Source organism: Gobio gobio (genome assembly GCF_949357685.1).
Source record: "Gobio gobio genome assembly, chromosome: 17".
In the NCBI taxonomy this organism is placed as follows: domain Eukaryota; kingdom Metazoa; phylum Chordata; class Actinopteri; order Cypriniformes; family Gobionidae; genus Gobio; species Gobio gobio.
Window position 1 is genome coordinate 8,811,359 of NC_137110.1, and position 24,721 is coordinate 8,836,079.

The 24,721-nt window shown below is 36.0% G+C and overlaps 1 protein-coding gene across 3 annotated transcripts in view; it reads left to right on the forward strand.

The window, feature by feature from the left end:
- The first annotated feature begins 1,448 nt into the window (after positions 1 to 1,448).
- Positions 1,449 to 24,721, forward strand: part of rap1gapb (RAP1 GTPase activating protein b) — a 67,703-nt gene continuing 44,430 nt past the window's right edge. For all 3 annotated transcript variants that reach the window (XR_013818270.1, XM_079840266.1, XM_079840267.1), the window contains exons 1-3: positions 1,449 to 1,560; positions 6,035 to 6,070; positions 23,160 to 23,256. Coding sequence is in view for 2 of the 3 variants with exons in the window: in XM_079840266.1 (XP_079696392.1) it covers positions 1,517 to 1,560; positions 6,035 to 6,070; positions 23,160 to 23,256 (177 nt within the window). In the remaining variant the exon portion in view is untranslated. The remainder of the gene's footprint in view (positions 1,561 to 6,034; positions 6,071 to 23,159; positions 23,257 to 24,721) is intronic.

The following is a 24,721-nucleotide window of genomic DNA, read 5'->3' on the forward strand; positions in this document are numbered from 1 at the left end:
TAAAGCGCTGTTACTTACGCTACTGGAGTGCTGCGAGTGCATGGGAAAATCAAAAGCCAGGTGAAGAAACGGCGCTACCTGATTAAACCACGCGCGCATCCAGCAGTCGCAGCGCGAGAGCCACACAGTGTTGACAAACTCGTTCGGCGCTTTCGTCGCTCTATTGAAGTCAAAACGCGCCCCAAGCAGTCGCTTTATCCATTTTAATTTGATACAAGTGCAACATCATGTGTACAGTAAAGGCTCTGTGGAGAAACTAGCTGAACCAGACTGAAAAGCTCCGACCATGTAAACTGAAGTGTTGAGGTAAACTATAGTCTGCCTACACGATGGCCATAGCCAGCTATGAGGTCTCCGAGGTGTACATAATAAATGTTGTGAAATAATTGACCAATAGAGTGCTTTATGTACACACAAGCTGCTGCGCGAGTCACGTGACGCTTCGGTAAACGGTGTGAGATGTAAGTAGCTAAACTAAACATTTCATATTTGACAGCGGTTTTATTATAGAAATGTTAAACAATGAAAAGACTATCAGCCAGAGCTCAGCTTTAGGAGGGGAAGAGACCGGGCAATAGAAGGAGACTGAGAGAAAAAGAAAGATTGATGAAATGAGAAGAGAGCAGATAATCACAGATAACAGATAATCTACTGCCACTAACATGGTTTTGAAAGCTATTTATTATTAAAAAAATTTTAGCCTTCAAACATCTTAAAATGCACATTTATAGATCAGAACATTTTCTTGGGGGACCATGCCTCAAATCCCCCAAAATACCTCAAATTTGGGACCTCACAGGTTGTAAAAATCCTTAAGGCAGTTGCATGCTCAAAAGTTGTTGCTTTTTCTGGAGACCGGTTTGCTTTGACCTCATATCTGGAGTTAATGCATTTATGCTGTTAATGTGTTGCAGCCTGGAATATTTATATATAGGCCTACTTAATATTAAAATGGAAAATGCAGGCAGTATATACTTATTGTATCTCTGTGCTTTGAAGATTTAGTTAAAAAAAAAAAACTAATTATTTCTGTGGTAGAAAATGTTGTGGCTCCAAGATCGGCTACTATGGGGGCCCTTGGGTTTGTTATAGCCCCAGGGCTCTACATGTTCTTAATCCGGGCCTGTGCACGCTCATATAATATAAATCATATAATATTGTGAGAGCTGGATCATACAAAAAGGCACGTTTTTATAGTTTTGTTGTATTAATCATGGCTAGGTTTGGGTTTAGGTCATACATGTTTTTACAACTTATATTTCTAAGAACTTACCACATTGTTCTTTTCATCGCATGTGTCTCCAAGACATAATTTGAAAAGCGAGCACCTGCTCATAGCTGTGGATCCTCTGTCTCAGGTAGCGAAAGGGAGGGAAGAGAGGAGGGATGGGAAGCAGAGAAGGAGGGACACTCTCACACATTGAGGCAGAGGCACAAAACAAGGACCCACTGTTAAAGAGAGACAGAGACGGAGGAGAAGAGACTGTTAGAGAAGGAGGTTAAGAGGGAAAACAGAATGTCTCACAGGAAGAGGAGCTTTACTTTTGGAGCATATGGGGGGTAAGACAGACTACTGGGTATTTGTGTATGTGACAGGGACAGATGATGGTGACTTTGAATTGTCATTTGTTCTGTGAGTAACCATTCACAGAGCAGGAAGCACATTGCTGGATGTTTATATGCCATTGCAGTTAATGTTCACTGGCTACTCTGGTTTTTAGATGCTAGGATGCAGATGTTGACTACCTGATCAAGCTGTTGGATTTGTTTGTTTAAAATCAGTTGTATAGTTTGGACTTTATTTTGATTGGTTGATGTATGTTTCAATGTTTGCTGGTTAATTTTCTGCAGGGCTATGAAGTAGTTCCAGGTTTGTTGACGTCAGTAGTTATTAGTCTCTAAATTAGTAAAAACATGTTTGCAGTAAGGAAGTAGTTCTTACAACTTTTTAGGACGGTAAAAACCTGATAAAGACATAATGTACAGTACATGTGGTAAACATGGTATATGTTAAAGCTTAATCACCACAAATCAAAAAACTGACAATTCTTGTTTTTTTATGGAATATTGCAGTATTTATAATGAATGATTTATTCATGCACATCCTTATTTTTTTATTTTTTATGAATGTACCCTCGTGAACTTAATCAGAATGATGTGTTTATTGGCGCAAGGGCGGGACATCCTGTCACTCACATGACCAAGTCCCACCCTACATTTTATCATTCAAGAAGCTGTTTTACTCGGACATACATCACTATATAGGGAAGAAAAGACTATCGTAACTTCCGTTTCATGTCAACTTTAATGCAGTTACATATATTTTAAATGTGTATAATTTAAGTGTCAAGTCACAAGAAGGATTTGACTTTTGTATTCTGTCATTTAGCTGTCTTTACACAGGCTGTTTAATGCTGCTCAGAGGTGGCATAAATGCATTTACTCAGCAATTGTAACTGTATACTTTAATACTAGGGGCCGAGTTGTGTCAGAGCAGGCATAATTTAGTCTGGTTTTATGTAGCATTGCATCTTTTCACTGAATTTTGAGCAGGCACAGAGCAGCCTTACCTTGGCTGAGTAAAGATGACTTACTTTAAAAACTGGGGTTTTTAGTTTCATTTATTCACAAAGATAAGTTATTATGCACGTGTCTTTTATACTTGCACACATGTTGTCACTTGACACTGTCTTGTTGTTCCTACTTGGTTGGAACGGTTCAGTTGTAATGCTGAGAGTTTGATGATGATGATGATAGTAAGATGATGTCAGAGATTGCTCAGATGTGTTTCAGTTTGAACAAAGAGGGAAACACGAGTCATGTAGTGATTTGTGACATGTTTATCTGTTCCCTGAAACTTTATATGTGAAGTTTAAAGCACTTTTATGTTGAAATAACAGATTATGGAAATAGAGCCACCTTAAATGATAGAAAAAATGTGTATTGTGGTACATGATCTGCTGGTCTTTGACATTTTACCTACATCATCAGGTTTAACAGGTTTGTATTTTGGATTGCATAAGCAATCTGAAACCAGTTCTGTTTGATCCAGTGTGTTCTGTTTACTGACATATGCTTGTACAAACACACACTGATCCCCCATTTGGTGGTTTAAAGGCTTTGTTTCCACAGTCCGCGGCTGGGCTCCATTATTTACTCCTGAACTCGTGTGTTTACAGTGAATTTGTGTAGACAGAGCAGTTTACTTATGTCATATACTGTTTGATTACATTTTTAAATTAAAATCAGTTTTTACAATTGCCTATGACAAATCTCGCAATGCCTTTTACACCTATACCCTGCAAAAAGTTTTAAGTACGATCAACTTGGATGTTTAAGTCATTTCAACTTAAATTGCATTAAACTAACTTTAAAAAATGAGTTGAATCTTGTATGCCTCATAATAATAGTTGAAACTTGCTGAACTTATCTTGATGAGTTAACGCAATGTAAAAACATATGTTGTCATAACTTATTGATCATATAATTTTCAAAGGTTGCAAAAGTTTTTTGTTTTGCAGTGATGCCATGAAAGAACCATTTTTGGTTCCCCAAAGAACCTTTCAGAGCACAGAACATTTAAGAACATTAAAAAAATCTAAAGAATCTGTTTTCACTAAAAAGAACATTTTGTGCAATGTGGAAAGTTTCCATGGATGTAAAGAGTGTATTTTATAGGTGTGTAACGATACCGCATGCCACGATTCGATATATCACGATACTGAACTCACAATACAATATTATTGTGATACTCTTTAAGACAAAAGGTAAAAGGTTAACAAAAAATTGACTTTTAATTAAAATGCTACATTTGGTATTACATTGGGGGTGAAAATTAACAGGCGTGGACTTGGTGCTGGTAACCCAATGCACAGGTCAATGGAGACACCAGAATAAAAATATTCATGATTCTGAAGCTGAAAATACAGAATTATTTTAGACGAATATGCACTCTGTCACTGATTAGATACATTTAAAGTAATGTAGTCCACTCTTTACTGGTTACAGAAGACATTTGGTATTATCAGCCCCATTGCATTATTATACATTATATTCAACATTATATATAGTAGTTTAATGTAGTACTGACACTAAAAGTCCCTTTAAGACAAGTCATTTTACTCGGTGGCCATCTTTGAAACGCTTCTAGGGCATGCAAATGCAGCTCCTAATTTTTTTTTTTTTTTTGGGAAACATAAAATTCTCCAAAACTGTTCACCTAGCTCACGATTACATTTTATATTTAAAATCACCAATGAAACCTGACAACAACTGTCTCATTAAGTTTCTTAACACTCGAATCATGACAAAAACCTGAATTTTTCAGCTTGGACAAACGCGCATGCGCAATCCTGTCTCAGAGCACTGCCTGTTTCTATAGCAACCAGGTGCAGTGATGCTACGACTTTACTAATCAACGATTGGCTGTTTCATTTAGAAGGCGGGGCTTATTCGCCATATTGGGCGTTGCACTTTCTCCCATTCATAAGTAATCGGATTGCACCGTCTTCCTATTTATAAAGTCTTTGCTAAAACTCTGTAAACTTGAATTTTTTCTCACAGTAATTTCCATTTTGCGTAAACTATACACAATACAGATTGTCACTATTATATACTGTATACATGCATATTGTTGCACTTTTGTATTGCGATATATTGTGACACCAATATATTGTTTCACCCCTAGTATTTAATAATATGAACTGAAGAAAATGTCAGGGATGCATATAAACCCTGTTTAATTTCGTGAAGTTAATAATTATTAAAGAATTGCATCTTTCTAACATGCCCTTAAAATCAGCAATAAGTCATTTTAAGAATAAAAATGTAAGAATAAAGTACTACCATTTGATTAAATAATAGGCATATCATGTAATTAAAGTGGCATTTTAATCGATTGACACTTCATTGTTCAAAATAAATGTGAATGACTCTTAGCTAAAGCAGGTAATAAAAGATCACTGTCCTTTCCTTCAAGGTAATGGAAATATTTGTTACTCTACCTGAAGTGTTAATTCATTTTGTTGACACAACAGCCACTCTTTTCCCTTGCGCTCAGCAGACGATTGGAGGACACACCAGTGCTGTGACTGAGAGCCCACAAGCCCTGCGGATGTCTGACATTTAGAGCAAAGGCAGTGAATGGAGATATCCTGATGTATCTGGTTGGAAAACAGTTACTTTCGGTCTCAATCTTTTGTTGAAAGATTTGGTCAAGGTTATTGGTCCTTCAACACTTTCTTGTTTTTAGCCAAGAAAAGGTGTTTGTAGATCCACCTTGTGGCAAGAAACGAAATGACACCAATTACGTTACCCAGGAAAATGAGGATTCTTTTTCACGCAAAATTGCCATTGTGTTCAGCATTGTGTCTGTTTTGATATTCAGTCTTAGGAAAGATCTTATTCAAAAAAACATCTGAGGGGAGAGCTGTTTTTAAACCAAGTGTAGTCATCGCGTATTCTTAGAACAAAGACGCTGCTGCTCTTCAGAGAAACGTTTGAGAAGCTGCTTCTCTCATTAGCGTCTCACAACCGCAAATGCCCTCGGTACAATTGTACGGCTTTTTGTCAGGCAGAATTGTTGAGCTTTCCTCCAGAATCACTCAAAACGTTGTGCATAAACATAAAGGAATAAGATGAGAGGTTAAAGGTGTCGCGTACTGCACACGGAGCAAAGATGGCAGTTTCAAGGGATTTTAGAGATAGCAATTGCTTGTATTAATTGATGATGTGCTCCAGTGGTTCTTCATTATTCTATTGGCCTCACCCTTCGTTAACTTGATAGATTTGCAGAGTCATTATCACATCAAGTCAAGTGTTAAACTGTATGAGGAGTTGTCAGCGCTGAATTGATTAGCCGTTAGCATTTAGCAGGCTCTGAGTGGCCATTGATTGCAAAGCATGTGTTAAAAGCGTGAAATCAATTAGTGCCATTTTTGGGTAATTACTGTAAGAGCTTTACAGTTGTGTCAGTATTGAATTGCTTATGCTTTTGGCTTTTGACCAATGACATATTTTTTCTTTTTCTTGACAGAGTGGACAAAACCTTCTCCAGGTCAAGACATATTTGGTAAGTCCTCTTTAAATGTAGTTTACACATCTAGTGCTAAACCAATCTATATAATGTAATGCAATGTTAGCAAACACATTTTACAAATATATTTAATTCATGCTATATTTATACAGAAATTCCTTACAAATATTTAAAATCTGAAAATATTATCCATTGTTTTTATAGGCACAAACGGGAAATAATAATTGTTTCCAATGTGGAAGTCAAATTTCATGTGACAATTTATTGCACTTTTCCAAGTAGGAATTTGGGATTTGGGAGTTTAATGGAATGCAGCAGACTTTAGTTAATTATCAAACTGGGTGAAAGTGGCCATATATCAATCAAACAAACCAACAAAAATAATCAGTAATTAGGATGACTAAACATCCTTGTGTACAACAATATGAATGTACTTGAGAAGCAAAATTACATATTAAAATGCTTGTTTCAGAGAATATATTGAATAGTTTTTTCTTAATTAATTGTAAATAAAGCAATAAAGTAAAACATATGGCAATAAAGTAAAAAAATAATATATATATATCAAAAGTTGTTTCTTTAAAGCGGCTCAGTACATTTTTATTATATATATATATATATATATATATATATATATATATATATATATATATATATATATATATATATATATATATATATATAATATATATATATGTATGTATGTATATGTGTTTTTAGAAAAAAACTAAAACTAATTAGTGCATGTTAATAAAATATTTTATATATTATAAAACACAAACACACACACAACTGTATACTTTGATACTAGGCGCTGAGGTGTGTATTTAATTTGAATTTTTAATTAGTATTATGTTTTGGTCTTAAAAATTCTTGAAAATGTAAAAAAAAAAAAAAAAGTGTTAATAATGTGTAATAATCTAGTTTCTTGTTGTAATAACGTTTGTTTTAATAAAAGGTTTGAACATAATATTCGTATTATATATATATATATATATATATATATATATATATATATATATATATATATATATATATATATATATATATATATATATATATATATATATATATATATATATATATATATATATATATATATATATATATATATATATATATATATATATATATAGTGCACCAAAACCCCTTAGGCGCTATTGCAGTGTGAAATAAACTTATGCCTTTCATGTCATAATATTTTTCCCCCATTGTACACTTGGAGTTTGGATACAAGGCACAAACTTCGTCATCACATTCCATAACCGTAAAGGTCACTGCAAGTACTGTAATCGTGTGTGAGTGGATGTGTGAAGGCAGGTTGAATCCGGTTACCACACAAATACAAGCAAACTCTGAGATCGCTTTGGCCTCAGTCACCCCCACCCTACTGCTGGTGGAAAGTTTTACGCCTGCTTGACTGACAGCGTTATTACTACAGGGGGAGCTGGTTATGTGTAAAGCTGGTTCATAATGGCTGTGAAGAGGATGTGTCTGGAGAGAAGAGGGAACGTGAAGGGAGAGGGCGAATGCCTGAAATGTAATTATGCCGGGACCTCGGTTTCACTCCGCGTGTATTATCCCAAATGTGCACCGCAGTGCATGCTAATGCGACGAGAGACCCAAGAGAAATGGTGCACATGAAAAACTATCTTTATTTTAGCTATCTTTATACTATTCTTTTTTTTCTTACAATTGTTTTCTCTGTTTTCCTCCTTTATATCCCCGTCTCTTTGACTTTTTCTCTTTTTCGCTTTCACATACTTAGGCCATAAGTGTTTCAACAGCTCGCTTTTGTTGCATAAAACATGAAGTAACACATTAAGTACCATTATCCTGAGGTTTGATTTCAGATAAACATCTAGATATAGTTAACCCTTGAATATGAAATCGCTAGATATGTCTATTTGCACTGTACAGTTGTTTTAACAGTATTACTATTACTGCTATATTAAACTTTGGCATATTACTCGTACTGTACATATAATTATGCATGGCTATTATGGATTTTCATTTTTCTTTTTTTATATTTTTCTTTTAAAATACCATATTTTTTTAAACATTTGCTACATTTGAGAACACGCAATTTCCCTTTCCATTCCGTTTTATGGTTGATTATATAACCAGTTCTGTTATTTATTTAAGTAGGCACAGTTATTGATCAGTTCGAGAATCTCAAAATGATCAAATATCACCCAGATTAATTATCTTTGGAAGTATAAAAATATAACACTCTATTTTCAAAAACACATTTAGGCAACATTCTCCTCAAACACAGTATACAGTAATGAACAGACTGTAACAACAGGTTAAAGCGCAGTTATTCATTTCACCGTTTGCCTTGTCAAGGGCTCTTTTGTTGTGCATGTTTGGAATTTCACTGCACTTTGCGTCCGAACACTTCCTCTCATATACGCCCACTGCCGCTGTCAGAGCCTGTGCTGTTTAGAGACACAATGCTTTTATGATTAGACCTATTCAGATCAGTATTACACATCAGCTTGGTATTCTCTTCTGCATGGCGTGAATGTCTCCGCTGTTACAGCTGCCGAGACGTGGCCCATGTAGGCTGCTCTTCATCTTGCAGGCCTTGAGAAAATTGTTAAGACAGCTCTCAGATTTATCAGAAACAGAGTGTAAAGGGGCGTATGGAGGCGAAAGTAAAAGCTGTGCGCTGGATGTTGTGTCGCCACGTCCTTTCTCATGGGACGAGCAAGTGCTCGGGATGAAAGTTGCTAGAGAGAACAGGGACGCTTTTAAGTGATGCTGTTGATGCAGCATAGGTTGGATAAATTACTCTGAAAGGATAATGTTAACACTCTGGTGCTTTGCACCATGGTACTGAATGATTATCATGTTTAAATACCATGGTATTTATGGTACACCAAATTACTTAACTTAATTTCAATAATTTAACTTATTTTGTTTTGTTTTAAGTTGTACCGGCTTGTTTCGTTTTAAGTTGTTAAGTTGACTTTGGGTTTTATTTTATTTAAATAATTTTTTTATGGCAGCGGCTATCTGCACTAAGTGAAAAAACAATAGATGCTATTTACACCATTTGGGCGGCAGTGGCTCAGTGGTTTATGTAGGTTGTCTACAAACCGGAAGGTTGGTGGTTCAATCCCCAGTTCCACCTGACCAAGTGTTGAGGTGTCCATGAGCAAGACACGATGAGCTGCTCCCAATGAGCTGGATGGTGCCTTGCATGGCTGACACTGTTGTTGGTGTGTGATTGTGAGGCAATATGTAAAGCGCTTTGGATGGCCATGGGTCTGTTTAAAGCGCTATATGCAGTCCATTTACCATATAAAAGTAACAGTTCTTTGCAATATGTGTAAATAGTAATTACATGTAATTTATACTTTATTTGGACAGATACATGCTATTTGCACCTCAGTATTGTTGTACATTAACAGGATGCAATAATAACATAGAGTGTAAGTTATTATTTGTATTAAAATTATTAAATGGATGCTGCCTTAATGGGACAATAAAAGCCCTCCCTACACCTACGCCAACCCCTAACCCTACACACCCAAAATAAATGCTTTTATTATTATTAAACATTTCCTTAGGCACTTTATTTCCACATTTAGAAAATTGTCTTTATTTTTATTGAAAGTAAATGCCTTTCCGATGTGATTTGTGAGGAGAAAAGGGAGAAGAGCGAGCTCTGCAAAAGGCGGATTGGAACCCGAGTCGATCTCGTCAAAACCAAGATCCTTAAACCTTACGCTTTACTGACTTCACCCCTGAAGACGTTGAAATATGGGCTTTTTTTAAAATCTTGTTTGGCCCAAACAGGCATTGTTAGGTGGAGCTAGTGCGAATAGCACTTGCCAACAAGGCACACTATTTGTACTGGATGTGAAGAGTCACTCCGTTTTTTTATTTATTTATTATTTATTTATTTTATTGCGCATATTTATTTTAACAAGCCCTGCCTATTAAACATGTTTTGTTTAACAGAAAGTTGAAAATTTTTGTTTTGTTTTGTTTAACTTGACTGTTTTTTTTTTTCATTATATTTTTTATTGCTCATAATATTTGTTTTAACAAACCCCTGCCTATTAAACTTTTTTTGTGTGTGTTATTACAATATTTACTAAAACTTAGCTAAATTTGAAAACAAAATATTTATTGTCCATTGATGAAGCTGTCGTTTATACATTGAACTACCATTTCTAATAATCGGACAAGCAGAAATGGTTATTAGTCAATGCAATGTCTCAGAATGGTTAAATATTGTCAGATCACTAATGATAATGCCATCATATTTATTTGTGGACGATAAGTGGACACTTTGAATCATTTAAGTGGTTTTGGAATAAATAATTGTTTCTATTAAGTCTTGTTACCATAGGATAAAGCCAAGTGCTATGTTTTGTTAGGATTCCGTGAGGACACTGGTCTAGTGAGGACAGCTTTGGGGGACGTTAGTAAGCTATGTCTCACAGCGACATCATTTAAGTCATCTAAGTTGACAGGATAAGTATACCCCGAGAGATCTGTGCTTTAGCACAATGTGCTTCAGTCTAAAAGAGATTATTAAAATGTTCTTTGAAACATTTAAGGTGGCATTGAAAAAATGTGCACTGATATATGGCGCTGTGGAGCTCTGGAAAACACATTTCCTCTTACCTGAGGTCTGAAAAGCAGGAGAGCAGACTGGAACTTTAGTTGGTGGGGTTTACAATGGAACAGATTGATTACATTTCAATTTCTTGCTGCATTGCAGAGTCTGGAATTGTTAGAGGACGTGGGAACTATAGTTGGTCAGAGATGAGAAAAAACTCTTTTGCATGGGGTAATGGGTTATGTTAGAACCGCATGATGTTTTCGCTTCCCTTGTCAATACTCTGAATCCTACATTATCGGCATTCTCAATATCCATTTAGTATCTGTAAATGACATCTTCACATTGGATTGAGTGAGAAGAGCTGCAGGTTTGGGTCTGTATGATTGTGATATAACAAAGAGGGCAAGTGGAATCTCCACACAGGAAGTGAAACTCAGCTCAACCTGACATCAGGTGCTTGAGCAACAGTGATGGGCCCGTCAGGATGTTGAACTTCATTTCCCCCTGGGAACTCTATTATTCTGTGTTTTCCCCTGTTGTTTTTACCCCATCCATATGTGTGTGTCTGTGTGTGCGTACTACATATATCCAAATTTCTTTTTAATATCTTGTTGTTCTGTTGACTTTTATGCAAGGCTTTATTCTGGGAGTTCCACTAAAAAAGGATGGAATCAGTTTATATTAATTTAATTAATTAATATTATTTCAAAATATTAATTTAAAAATAAAATTGTAAAACCTTTGACTTAATTTTCCAATTTATGTTGGCAGCCTTAATATCTCAAATTCCTCTCTCATATTATGAACTCTTCAATGACATTTTCTTGAAAGAAAAAACTGGCAAATGGATAATATGGTAAATTGGTAAAAATATTTTATTGTTATAATGTAATATTTTCTTGTTAATTTTAACTGAATGTTTCTATAGTAATTATGCTCATTTAATGTATTATTTAATTGTATTATTTTATATTATAATGCATATAAATTTGTATCTATTTATCTATCTTTTTATCTATTGTATCTGTTTGTCTGTCATATTCAAAAATATCATTGTAAAGTAGTATTTTTTATTTTAATTATTATTATTATGGCTATACTCCCCTACTGAAATGCAATTTTACAAATACAAAATCCATTCAGACTGTTTTTAGTGTAAAACTAGCCATTTGAGAAAACAAACAGGGTGAGGGTCTACAACCGCCGTTGTTACCTGATAGCCCAGTCTGAGTTCAACTAGAGGGGAGTTTTCTTAAAGCTCAAATTTTGTTGTTGTTGCTGTTTTAAGCCGTATTCGGACGGGGTTAGTTTACCATGGAGGGGTGGGGTAAAGTAATTATTATCAGAGCTTCTCAGTGATTTTAGTCCTGTCCGAATGTGCCATCTCAGTCCTCATTTTTTGCGACTTTTACCTTTTGTAAAGGTCTGGAAAAATTACATCAGGTAATACTAATCCCATGCGAATAGATCCACTGTAAATATGTATGTGAATATTCTGTCATTTCCTGTTTAAAATTAGTTTTTTCAAGTATGGAGGGCTTGAAAAAGCATTCAGTTGCGTTCTAGGTGGTGGGACAAGTCTGTGGCAAACCTCAAGTGTTTTCTGCTTACCATTCAGATAAAAAAAAGGTCAAAAGCACTTGTCAGAGGCACAAAACATATTTTAGCTTTAGGTAAGTGCCTATTACCATCAGAATTTAATGAATGTATTTAATAAATCGTTCAACCAGACTTAACTGTTATATATAGGTTATATATAGATTATTTGTGTTTGTGCGCATGATATCGTGAAGCAATGACGCACATGACGACATGGAGGTGACGGCGCTGCGTAAATCGAGTTACCCCTCTTACTTCTGCTAGTTTTACTGAGATTTATTATCCTCTGCGAATTGGCCGTTAATAATACAAATGTCCTGTGGTAAAATTACACTACTCCATCTACCCATGTAAAACTAATCCCGTCCGAATTTTGCTTTGGAAATTGGGGGGAATCAATAAAATAAAATAAATAAATTGTTGTTTTTATGAATTCAATTAATTAGACACGCTTTTTGATTATACGTTTAATTTGATTAAATATGTTGATTTAAATAAACTATTCAAATGTAATCCAGAAAACTTAAAAAAGAACATGCAGAATTTGGTAAAAAAAATAAAACGTAATTTAAGAGGAAAGAAAAGTATTTAATAGGGCCATAAACATGTCATTTTTGTTAAACCTTTAATAAATTGTTGTTAACTTGTATATGTTTCATGATTTAACTTGATTAGACATGCTTTTTGATTACTAGCATTTAATTTAACCATTAAAATGGAGTTAAAAAAAGGAATTTGGGAAAAATAAAACAGATTTCATAGGGCTCTAATGTATGACTGGATACTTCCCATGACATGACAAAAGGAAATCTCTTTTCATTTCCATAGTCAGTTATTCTAGCCCTTGAGGCTGGTTTTGTTTGTTAACCTGAAACCTGTCCCGGACCCTCCTGCTGTGGGCAGAGTGAGAACCATTTATGGAGAGAATACATGAAAACAGGTTTGACTTCTCCACTTCTCCAAGAGCCAGGAGTGAAACTTCAACTGTCTCTGAGTCTCTGTCCACTTGGGTTTGGACAGAAAAGCTTTGGAGAGAAGAGACCTGGTTCATTTGCTGCTGTCCGTTTGCGTGGAGCTGCTGAGAAACATGTTGGGGAAGGTTGAGAGAAGGTTGAGCTTTTCCGACGCTGTTCTACTTAAAGTGCACCACCTTTGGTAAGAGTTGTGTGCAAGAACTTTGAATATTGTAGCGTGATTGACATCATAAAGGAAAGTTTAACTGCGCAAGAGATTGATTTTTCATACCTTAGAGGACTTAATGGAGTTCTCAATTATGTTTCCGTTAACTTTCTAATCTGAGCACAGTAATATAGAGTCTAATGAGTTACAGAGATTTCCTCGCTTTAGAGAGTACTTGGAGTTTCAACTTGATTTCTTTCCATTAGTTAAATAACAAGTAAATGCAAAGTGGTTAGATGAAGTATAATGAACTAGACACTGTAAGTTGTAACATTGATAGATGTGGCCATGTGGCTCTATTTGATTTCCATGCACCACTCATGAATAAATAATGCAGATACTGTTTGTTTTATTGTTTGCTGCTTTTATTTATGCTCTTTCTCAGCCACATGTCATGTAACAAGACAAGTGAAGAGTGTGCATGCTGTGTAGATGATTTTTAACATACATTGCTAAAAAAGCGAATTATTTTAAAGCAATCAAGATTGTAAAGTGATCTCATTTGGTATTTTTCCTAAGTTTTGGTGTATAGTGGGAAAAAGTACTGTTTTATTTTGTGAGATTTTACTACCCCATTACTGCTGCTGCATAAACTAAGGACTGATGGGAAGGATGTTCCCATCTGAGATGGTCCTTCGGCTCAGTTTGCCTGCAGCTGTGGGAATGTTTTGGGATTGGCAGTGAGTCCGTTTGAGGTAGTTTGGAGGGCTGAGTGGGCTAATTGTAGGCTTGACAGATAGAATCCTTTTAAAACTACATAAGAGCCTTGAATTACACACACACACACACACACACACACACACACACACACACACACACACACACACACACACACACACACACACACACACACACACACACACACACACACACACACACACACACACACACACACAGAGAATATTTTACGTTTAAAACTGAACTGTGACATCTGTGACATGCTGTCAGTTACCACAGAAAATAATTTGACTTGTCATAAGTTGTATTATTTGTAGTCGCCGCTTACAATGGTCATTTGATAGTACAAGGCATTTTAAAAGCAAACGTGCAGGTAATATTTCTTTCTTTTAGTTATGAATTTACCCATTCTCATATCGTTACATTACTTTTGACCAGATCAATATGACCAGTTTTGAGAACTGGATCTATAGATTCATTTCAAAAGAAGTATTTGTTCATGAATCTTGTAAGTATAGCACACAAGTTTTGTAATGGTATGACACTTATGAGGCTTTTGCAAAGCTTAAAAGCCTAAAATATACTTTGGTGTCTGTGACGGTCGTGCTCTGTTCTTGTGATGTGTATACGTCATTAGGATGGTCGGAGGACGTTCGCGCACACCATCATTGTGCAGCTCTATGGGCCTGTCCAAATACACACCCTTGTGGTCTTTGTACTTGACCACTTGTCTATACTTACGCAACTTATTTCCTGTATTTGGCCCAAGTGTTCAAGTAGGTGTGAAGAATGCAAGTGTGTGTTGAAGATTTGATTACCCGATGGGACACACTTATAGTGCTGCAAAAATGCATGTGTTTACAGAGCTTTATTTTGATTTTCAATACTTTTTAAAATTAATTTAAATTAATTTTAAAATAAACTTCTAAATGTCCGTTCAGTATTCCCTATAACAGAAGACACAGTTTAAAAATTGTGGTGCTTCTAAGGAAAAGATTAGTTCACTTTAAAATGAAAATTACCCCATGATTTACTCACCCTCAAGCCATCCTAGGTGTATATGACATTCTTCTTTCTGATGAACACAATCAGAGTTATTTTAATAAATATCCTGATGTTTCCAAGCTTTATAATGGCAGTGAACGGGGCTCGCAAGTTTGAAGCTCAAAAAAAGGCCTTCTGAATTGAATCAATGGGTTTTTGTAAGGAAAATATCCATATTTATTATAAATATATTACTATATTATAAAGTAAAATATCTAGCTTCCGCCAGACTGCCTTCCATATTCAACTTACGAAGAAAGTGTAACGCCTCTCGCAGTTCACGTTTTTTCCGTAAGTTTAAATACAGAAGGTGGTCTGGTGGAAGATATTTTACTTTATAAGTTGTTAAATATGGATATTTTTCTTACCAAACGGATCGCTTCAGAAGATATTTATTAACCCCCCGGAGCTGCGTGGAGTACGTTTATGATGGATGGATGCACTTTTTTGAGCTTCAAACTTGTGAGCCACGTTCACTGCCATTATAAAGCTTGGAAACATCAGGATATGTATTAATATAACTCTGATTGTGTTCATCAGAGCAACTATTAATGCTATTCTAATGCTTCGATTAGCCTGGACTTTTGTAATATAACTCAGATGTTATTCGTCTGAAAGAAGAAAGTCATATACACCTAGGATGGCTTGAGGGTGATTAAAACGTGGAGTAATTTTCATTTTAAAGTGAACTAATCCTTTAAGTTATAAAAAGCAGTAGCAAAAGTTGAACAAAATACACATATATACTCATCTTTGCACAAATAAAATGTGCAACACTTTACGTTTTACTACCAAATTATTTGTAATATCGAATTAATTTAACTAAGTAGAATGTTTTCCTCAACATCTCCTGATTTCGGGGCACGCGAGGTCCCGAAAATGATGCATGATGGGATACGCTTAGTTTCGAATACCACTCCAAAGGTATTCAAGATAGTGTTGGTTTAGTGTGCGTTCAGTGCACTTCGCTTTGCCATTTTTAGACGTGGGTCTTGCGCATTTATTTCCTGTCGCGTGCACGTGCTCTCAAGTGTGAGTATTCGTGTCCGTGCTGTGTGTGTACAACAGCGCATGCACAAGGTGAATGTTGAGACAGAAGAGACCACTAGCTGGCAATACACAGTTGTGTTGTATTTTGCACTAGTCGAAAAAGAGTGTGGAAAACAACATGCTGTTCCTAGAAAAAAACATTGGTTTTGTTTTGGTTCTTGTTCCAAACTTTGCATGCAATAATGGATCCGCTATTTTTCTTCTTCTATCCGAGCGAATGTCCTGTAAATGACACGACTCAGTTCTGCCCTCTAATGTCTTGTGGAGTATAGAAAAGTATTTGCTTGAGGATTCATCGTGATCCTCAGTCCCCAATCAGGGTCCTTTTGTGTTCCATAGCAGAAAGAAAGTTTCTTGGGTTTGGAATGACATGAAGGGTGAGTAAAACAATTGTCACTATTTTATTAGCCGAAAGCAGCACTTTCATCAGCAGAATGAATGAATGCCGTGGGGAAAGAAATATTGCCATGAGAAAGAAAGATCGGAGAAATGTCAAAAAAGGTCAGATGAAGAGATGCAGAAACCTCCAACTGGTTTGAAAGCTGTGCTGATAACCCAAAAAGGCGAGAGAGAAGACGAGTGAGTCATGAAATGGTGAGAGAAGCCAGGGGGAGGGAAAGAAACAGAAAGATTTGGGAGAATGAAAGAGAGCGAGAGAAAGGGAGGGAGGGAACCATAGGGAAGCGAGAGCTCTGTCCATCACCTGCCCATTTAGTTTGGAGCTGCAGAACAGATTGCTCAGCGCCGATTTGTCGTCTGTGCATGCATACAAGTAAGTAATGTGTCTCACTCTCTCTCTCTCACTCCATCATTAGATTGCCTGTCTTCTGCTGGTGTGAAGCTCAGGTGGTCGTAGTGGGAGGCAGACAGCTGAGGTGTCAGACTGTATTTGTGGAGCAGGTTGAGATGAAGATGAGCGAGCCGCTCGTGTGTGTGGGCTTGTTTTGGGGGCATGTTGTTGTTTTTGGTAGCGATGCTCCAATACCATTTCTCGTTGACTCTGTACTGATTTCTTGCAAACTTGTAGTTTAGATTTAAGTGTGTTTAATAGGTTTTGAACGGTTAACTCTTCTAATATTAACATTAAATACAGGATGTCATAGCTGATAACCAAATGAAAATACATTATTTTGCTTCATGATATCTGAACATTTTATATATAAGCATTGTATATAATGTTAGGAATATCGTTGGCATCTTCAGTATTTGCATGTAAGTGTTTCAGTAAATCATCTTGATTTCCTTTGTGGTTTTCACCTAGATCACACTTACCCTAAGTGATGATTTTAGGATTGGGTTTTATTTGAAAAGAAAGTACAGCGTCTCTCCAGGTCATCTAATTGTTATGTTTAGCCATGATTGTCTCTTAATGTACACTCTGTTCTGTAGTTCTTTGCTAGTGTCAGATAGCTTATTGCTAATTCATGTAAACGCAGTCAAATTCATTTGTATTAGCAGGTGCACCTGACAGACCCAGGGAGCAGCTCTGCTTTGCATTTTTTGTGTAAATCCTGAGCCTTTCCTAACCCTTGCCCAGTGTAGGTCTTAAATGGGTCATATTATACTTTTTAAATCATTTTATTTTGTATATCAGTGTTCTTGTTGCTCAGTTGGTAGAGCATAGCACTGTCAATGTGTCATATGTTTGATTTTTAAAGATCACGCAATGTAATGTTTTTTGAAAGAAGTCTCCAGTGTCACATGATCCTTCGGTTTTTGCTACTGTACCTTTAAGACTGCACTCTGTTACGATTTGCTAACCTCTTCAAATGAAACGAGTCAGGTGCAGAGACTTCTTTATAACGTGCTTTGAAAGGTTATGCAGAGCTGTAGGTGCTACACACAGATAGGAACAGCGCAATTTAGGTGAACGTTTGTGAAATGGATCAGAAAATACAAGGTTAATTAAATGCATGGATTCAATATTTTTAGAGCCTTTTCATGTGATGTTCATCTTAAAAATGCAAATGCCCACACTCACTGTCTCTATGGGAATGTCACTGGCATTCTGTGTGTTATATCAGCCTCTTGTGTCACATCTCAGTCAAGCTCGGCTTATGTGCTATGACGAATCAACAGCTTGTTCCGCTGTCAAAACTCCCCAGCGACTTGAGGGGCTTTTCAGCACATAACCTGTCATCAGGCTAATGAAGTGAGTCAGCCCTGGCGATCCTCAAGAGGTAAAGATCTAACAAAACATCAGAGCTGCCAACTTTTGAAAAAAACTTAGAGTGAGATTTGGTGGGGCCAACCAAAATTTTGCCGCGAACAAAGCAAAAATTGCAACAAAAAATAAAATAAATAATAATATTATAATAATAGCTATATATATATATATATATATATATATATATATATATATATATATATATATATATATATATATATATATATATATATATATATATATATATATATATATATATATATATAATAGCTATATACACACACACACATCACAGAAAACACTCTCTCTGCATCAGCATTTGAATGGGGTAGTATTGGCTTTTGTTGTTGATTTCTTTTTTGCCTTTGATAGATAAGGTTGATAATTAATTATTTCTATTAAGACAAAATGCATCTATATGACGCTTTGTATACAGTATATCCTATAGACACACACACACACACACACACACACATAATTTTAAAGCACTATGTAGAGGCATGGTTTTGTCTAAATAGAGCAAATTGATTATACATCAACCTACAGCATACTTTTACAGGGAAGAAAAAGGAAAATAACTGTCTGTCCTGTCTGTTGCTCTTCTGTCTGTTATGTGGTTCTTTTTTTGCTGTGGCTGGTCTAAAAAAACAGTGTTGTAGTAAAAACTACTTTGAGTAGTTAAGTTATATTCAAGCTACCCTTTTGAAAATAGCTACACTACAAGTTACTATCAAAAAGTAGCTGGCTACATTGAAACCATGTTTCTTTTTCTTCTTCTTTTTTACAATGAGATTGTTACAAATAACTGAATAATTGTTCATGAAGAATGTTGTAAAATTTGGGGTTTCAAGCTTCATAATGCAATAATTATGATTTCAAAGAGTAAAGGCATTCAGGGTTATTGGGACACTTTCCCCCAGTCATTTCAATGGAAAAAAACTGTCAGAATCATTACACACAATACTCAAATATAGCCTATATCTCAAACTGGCTGCCCAAGTGCAAAATGGCTACAAATTTAACATCAGTGCATGAACAAAATGTATGCAAATCAACTTTGTGATGCTGTTTGCGAATGTTCGTTGGAACTATGGTTTCGGGAAACACGACTCGTTTAACTATGTTTATTATGACGGAGCTTGTGACCATAGTTAGCGAACGACACTTTCGGGAAACGCACCTCTGAGCGTCACCGCTCCACTTCGCTCATTACAGGCTCGTTCTCGTCAGAACCCAAAACAGTGTGTAGCTTTAGGTCGCGCAACGCCGTATTTATTTGCCCATTTATCTTGAACCCCCTCACCGAAAGCATGATCGGCTCAACATGTAGATATAGATATATAGATAAACTCATCTTTCAGGCATTTGACAGACCGGGTTGGCACTTCAGCGTGAGAAATCGGGGGTGTGGCGTGTGAGCGTGTGAAACCAATCAAATGCGTGTGTCTCACGGCCAATGCGTGAGAGTTGGCAGCTCTGTAACATTGCTGCGCCTTTGGTGACAAGACATGATGTTGTTGGCATCTGACATCCCTTGACAAACCGAAACGCCTTTTTGTCCTGCTTTCTAGGGTGACCTCAGTTTCATTTGGTTTTTTTTTAACAGTATGCAAATTGTCACTTTTCTGTGCAGCATAAGCAGACGCTACAAAACTTTGCCAACTCTGACTCCTGGGAATTGTGCAAAGTCAGCCAATAACATTGGAGTTTGCCGTTTTGAGAATCTCTTGCCAGTTTTGGATGCAATATCCGTCCGACAGTGTGGGTTTGCCATCTGAAGGTGTATTCACACCAACAGTGAATAAAATGCTGAAGGTCTCCCTCCAGAGGTCGCTAAATTTTAATTCTGTCATCACTTACTCACCCTCAAGTGGTTCAAAACCAGTATGAGTTTCTTTGTTTTGCTGAACACAAAAGAAGATATTTTGAAAAATATTTGTAACCAAGCAGATATAGCAACAATTGACTACCATAGTAGGGAAAAAAATACTATGGTAGTCAATAGTTGCTCTATCTGCTTGGTTACAAACATTCTTCAAAATATCTTCTTTTGTGTTCAGCAAAACAAAGAAACTCATACAGGTTTGGAACAACTTGAGGGTGAGTAAGTGATGACAGAATTTTTGGTGAACTATCCCTTTAAGCTTCTGCAAGAACCAATGAGGTTCATTCTCATGTTACGCAGCACGTTTGAGCTTCTGCAAGAACCAATGAGGTTAATTCTCATGTTACGCAGCACGTTTGAGCTTCTGCAAGAACCAATGAGGTTCATTTTCATGTTACACAGGACGTTTGAGCTTCCGCAAGAACCAATGAGGTTCATTCTCGTGTTATGCAGCACGTTTGAGCTTCCGTAAGAACCAATGAGGTTCATTTTCATGTTACGCTGAACGTTTGAGCTTCTGCAAGAGGTTTTATCTTGTGCATCAAGCACGTTCGGTTGAGCTTCTGTTCTTGTTCTCTGATCAATGTTTAAATGTGAAAAAAGCCTAAATTAAAACTGTTCGTCATATAAAGATGATGACTCTTGAATTAACTTTTTGAAGGTCAAAGTGTCATTTGCGTAGCTGTCAATGGAGGGACAGAAAGCTCTCAGTTTTCATCAAAAATATCTTCATTTGTGTTCCGAAGATGAACAAAACTCTTACGGGTTTGGAACGACATGAGGGAGAGTAATTAATGACAGAGTTTTCCTTTTTGGGCGAACTAACCCTTCAAATGCGTTTTAATTAGGGGTGTAACGATTCGTTTTAACAACGATACGATTCATATCACGATTTGAGGTTATCGATACGATTCAAGGACGATTTTGGTTCATTTAGAACGATACGATCCGAAACGATTCAGTGACTTGAAATCGATTCAGTAACTTTTTAGCCAAAAATTGTGTGACTGAAATAAATATCTGGATACTGGTCAGTGCAGGTGAAGTTTCCTAGATTCCTGTTGTTTCTTGTAAGGGAATCAGGTATCAATTAATTATGGATATAAACAAACAAGTAAACAACAATTAATGGCAAATGCATTCAAATTTTATTTGAATAAAGTGCAACCAACAGTTTAGGTTGAATTAACAGGAAGTAAACCTTTTCTGCTCTCATTTTCAATATTCAATACATTTTCAATAAAAGCACAGTAAGTGCAACCAACATTTCAACAGTAGGTTAACCTGCTACTTCTGCTTTTATCCAACATATTAATATTACAATATTAATATCAAAAATAAAGTGCAACTAACTTCTCTTCAGGTTTAATTAATAGTAGGTTTACCTGCTACTTTTGCTGTTGTTTTTCAACATTAAAATAATACAAATACAATATTAATATCAAAAATAAAGTGCAACTAACTTCTCTTCAGATTTAATTAATAGTAGGTTTACCTGCTACTTTTGCTGTTATTTTTCAACATTAAAATAATACAAATACAATATTAATATAAAAAATAAAGTGCAACCAACATTTCTTCAGGTTGAATAAACTGGCGAAACCTGCTACTACTCTCAGTTTAATAAACAAACAATATTTAACAAAAGATAAAATGTACCAACTACTCTTCAATGACTCTACAGATTTCTTTTTCAACAATATCAACATGATCTGACCGCAGAACACTTCTCTGTGCGTTCACTATGTCGCCAGCAGTACTAAAAACTCGCTCTGCTGGCACACTGGTGTCAGGAATGCACAATGCATAGGTAACAAGCAAGGGTTGAAAGTACAGGTAGCTCTTTCTCTTGGTGGCTTGATAATTTCTCGCTCGTTGGCTTCTCCTCTGCCATGCGCCATGCTATGTTTTGTTTTCTCAAGCCCCGTTCACACCGCCAGCGACACGCAGCGACAAAGCGACACAATCCCATTCATTTCAATGAGCGCTGCTGCTGGTGCGTTGCAATGATGTCACAGATAGGCAGACTGAATCGAGTAACGTTTAACGCCTTTATCATTAAAAGTGCTAAGAAAAAACATCCATATAAAGTCTGACGTGCTTAAATCCAATGCGTTATTTCCTATGATCGATACAATCGATTGATTACCTTTTAAAACGATGTTAGATCGATATATGTCGTCCGGAAGGCCAACTTGCCGAGCACAGATCGATGTAGTTAGATCATAAGAAAATAAATCGATACATCGATGTAGTAGATTAATCGTTACACCCCTAGTTTTAATACTTTCATGCTAGATAGTTTATTATAGATATTTTAGAACAAAACTCACATTCATTCATCAGTCCTGTTTTCCCATTAACTGTTGGACAACCTCAAGCAAAATTCAATGTAAGAATAAAACAGTCATCTGACTTGAATCATTGAGATGGATGGATCATCATCAACTCGTAAAACAAAGCAGTAAAACCCATACGTGCCTTCAGACAGACATTCGTATTCGTCCAGACTGGCATGGAGGAACAGATTGTGTGCCAAATGGCTGGGGAGTTTTAATTGATTTAGGATCGGCTGTTAAAAGCTACGTGAGCTGAGAGCATTCGATGTGATGTGAAATAATGTGTTTGAACCGAGCCACTGGCTTGAGTCAAATTACAGGCCAACGGAGGGAGGAAACAAAAACCGAGGGCTTTATTCTTCTCAGTGCAGTGTGTCATTGAGCCATACTGCAGTCTGCATTCACACACGCACACACCTGTGTCTCTTTCAGCATCTTGTATTGCATACTAACTAATCAATTCCTTCTCAGATAGAACAGTCGATGATACTGAGCATTTATAATTTGATCTTCAGACGAACACTTGTGACAAAATGTGAATGATCTTATTGCGAGTTGTTACTGAACATGTTTAAGTTCTGAGTTTTTATGTTTGTCCACAGGAAACAAGATGGCCGAATCCCACGAATATCTGACCCGTTAGAACGTCCTGGTCTTGTCAAGTCCTTTCCGCCTTCACCTGCTCCGACTCTTCTAAAGGTTTGGCAGATTTAACATTTCACTCCTCTTTGCTCTAATCCAGTTATATCCCAGCATGGCCTTAGGTTCAGTCGGAGTCAGTCGGAGAAGGGGTAGGAATATCAAACAACTGTCTTCTCTTCATTTATTTCTTCCTGATGTTCAACTGTCTTTTTCTTTTTCCTTTGACAACCAACTATTAAAAATAGACGAGCTGCTTCTTTTTGTGTGTGTGCATACTACATATATCCAACTTACTTTTTTCTTTTTAATTGTTCTGTTTTCTATGGAAGACTTATTGGAGTGCCACTAAAAATAAAAGGATGAAATTAGTCATCAAATTATATATATATATTAAGAAATTATTTTATTCAGTAGGGATGCATTTAAAAGGTACAGGAAAGACATTTAAAATCTTACAAATTTTTTTTATTTCAGACTTTGGTTATACTTTTTTTTAAGGTAACGTAGTTACATTGTACTTACTCTAAGTACTGAGTAATATTAATGAACTATATGTAGGCCTACTTACTATTAAGTTAGGGTTTGGTTTAGGGTTAGTTACTTGTTATTATGCATAATTTACTATTATTACTATGGTATGTCCATATATTAATGTGTAATACGTCACCTTAAAGCAAAGTGTTACCCAAACGTTCTATTCGTCAAAGAATCCTGATAAATGAAATGTATTATGGCTCAAATGTTTTCAAAGTTGATAATATTTTCTTGTAAATTTATATTAGAATGAACTCTGAAGGATCAGGTGACACTGAAGAAAATATTGCTGTTTTCACTCTATTTTTGATCCAATAAATGCTCCCTTGGTGAGAAGAGACTTCTTAAAAAAAACAAAAATTTCTTACCGAGCCCAAACTTTTGAACGTTGGTGGAAATATATCTCTTTTCAAATTGATAAGTATATATACTTGGCATGCTACAGATTTAAATTTATAAATTGTGACTATAATTTTTGTTAGTAGCCTTAATATTCCAAAGGGGCATATCTTGAAAGTTCATTGGTTGCTCTCACATAATGAATTCTGCAATGGTATATTTTTTAGCTTGATTGGCATGTGGAAGAAAACATTATATTAACTCATTATTTTATGATTTCATAATTGATTCATTCTTTGTATTTTTAGGCAGCACTCCTAATCCTCCATAGAAATGATCCTTTAGTAATTTATGCTTAATCGTGTGAAGCCTGTAACCAGATAATTATGCGATAGCACTCAAATTCAAGGACCAACATCCTAGTTTAACTTTAGAAATTATACTTTGTTGAGGAACGGAATGCTAGTTTGATCCGAAAAGAAATCCAAGCTTCTCCAGGCATCAATATCTCCAGATGAACCACAAATTTAAAGCACTTCAATAGCTGTAGCACCTTTTGCTGTGAGCTGACCCGGTGGCGGTCCATTACTGAACTTTCCAGGGATGCTGTAAATACGTTTTTGAGGAGGCTCAGCCTTTCTTGCCTCTT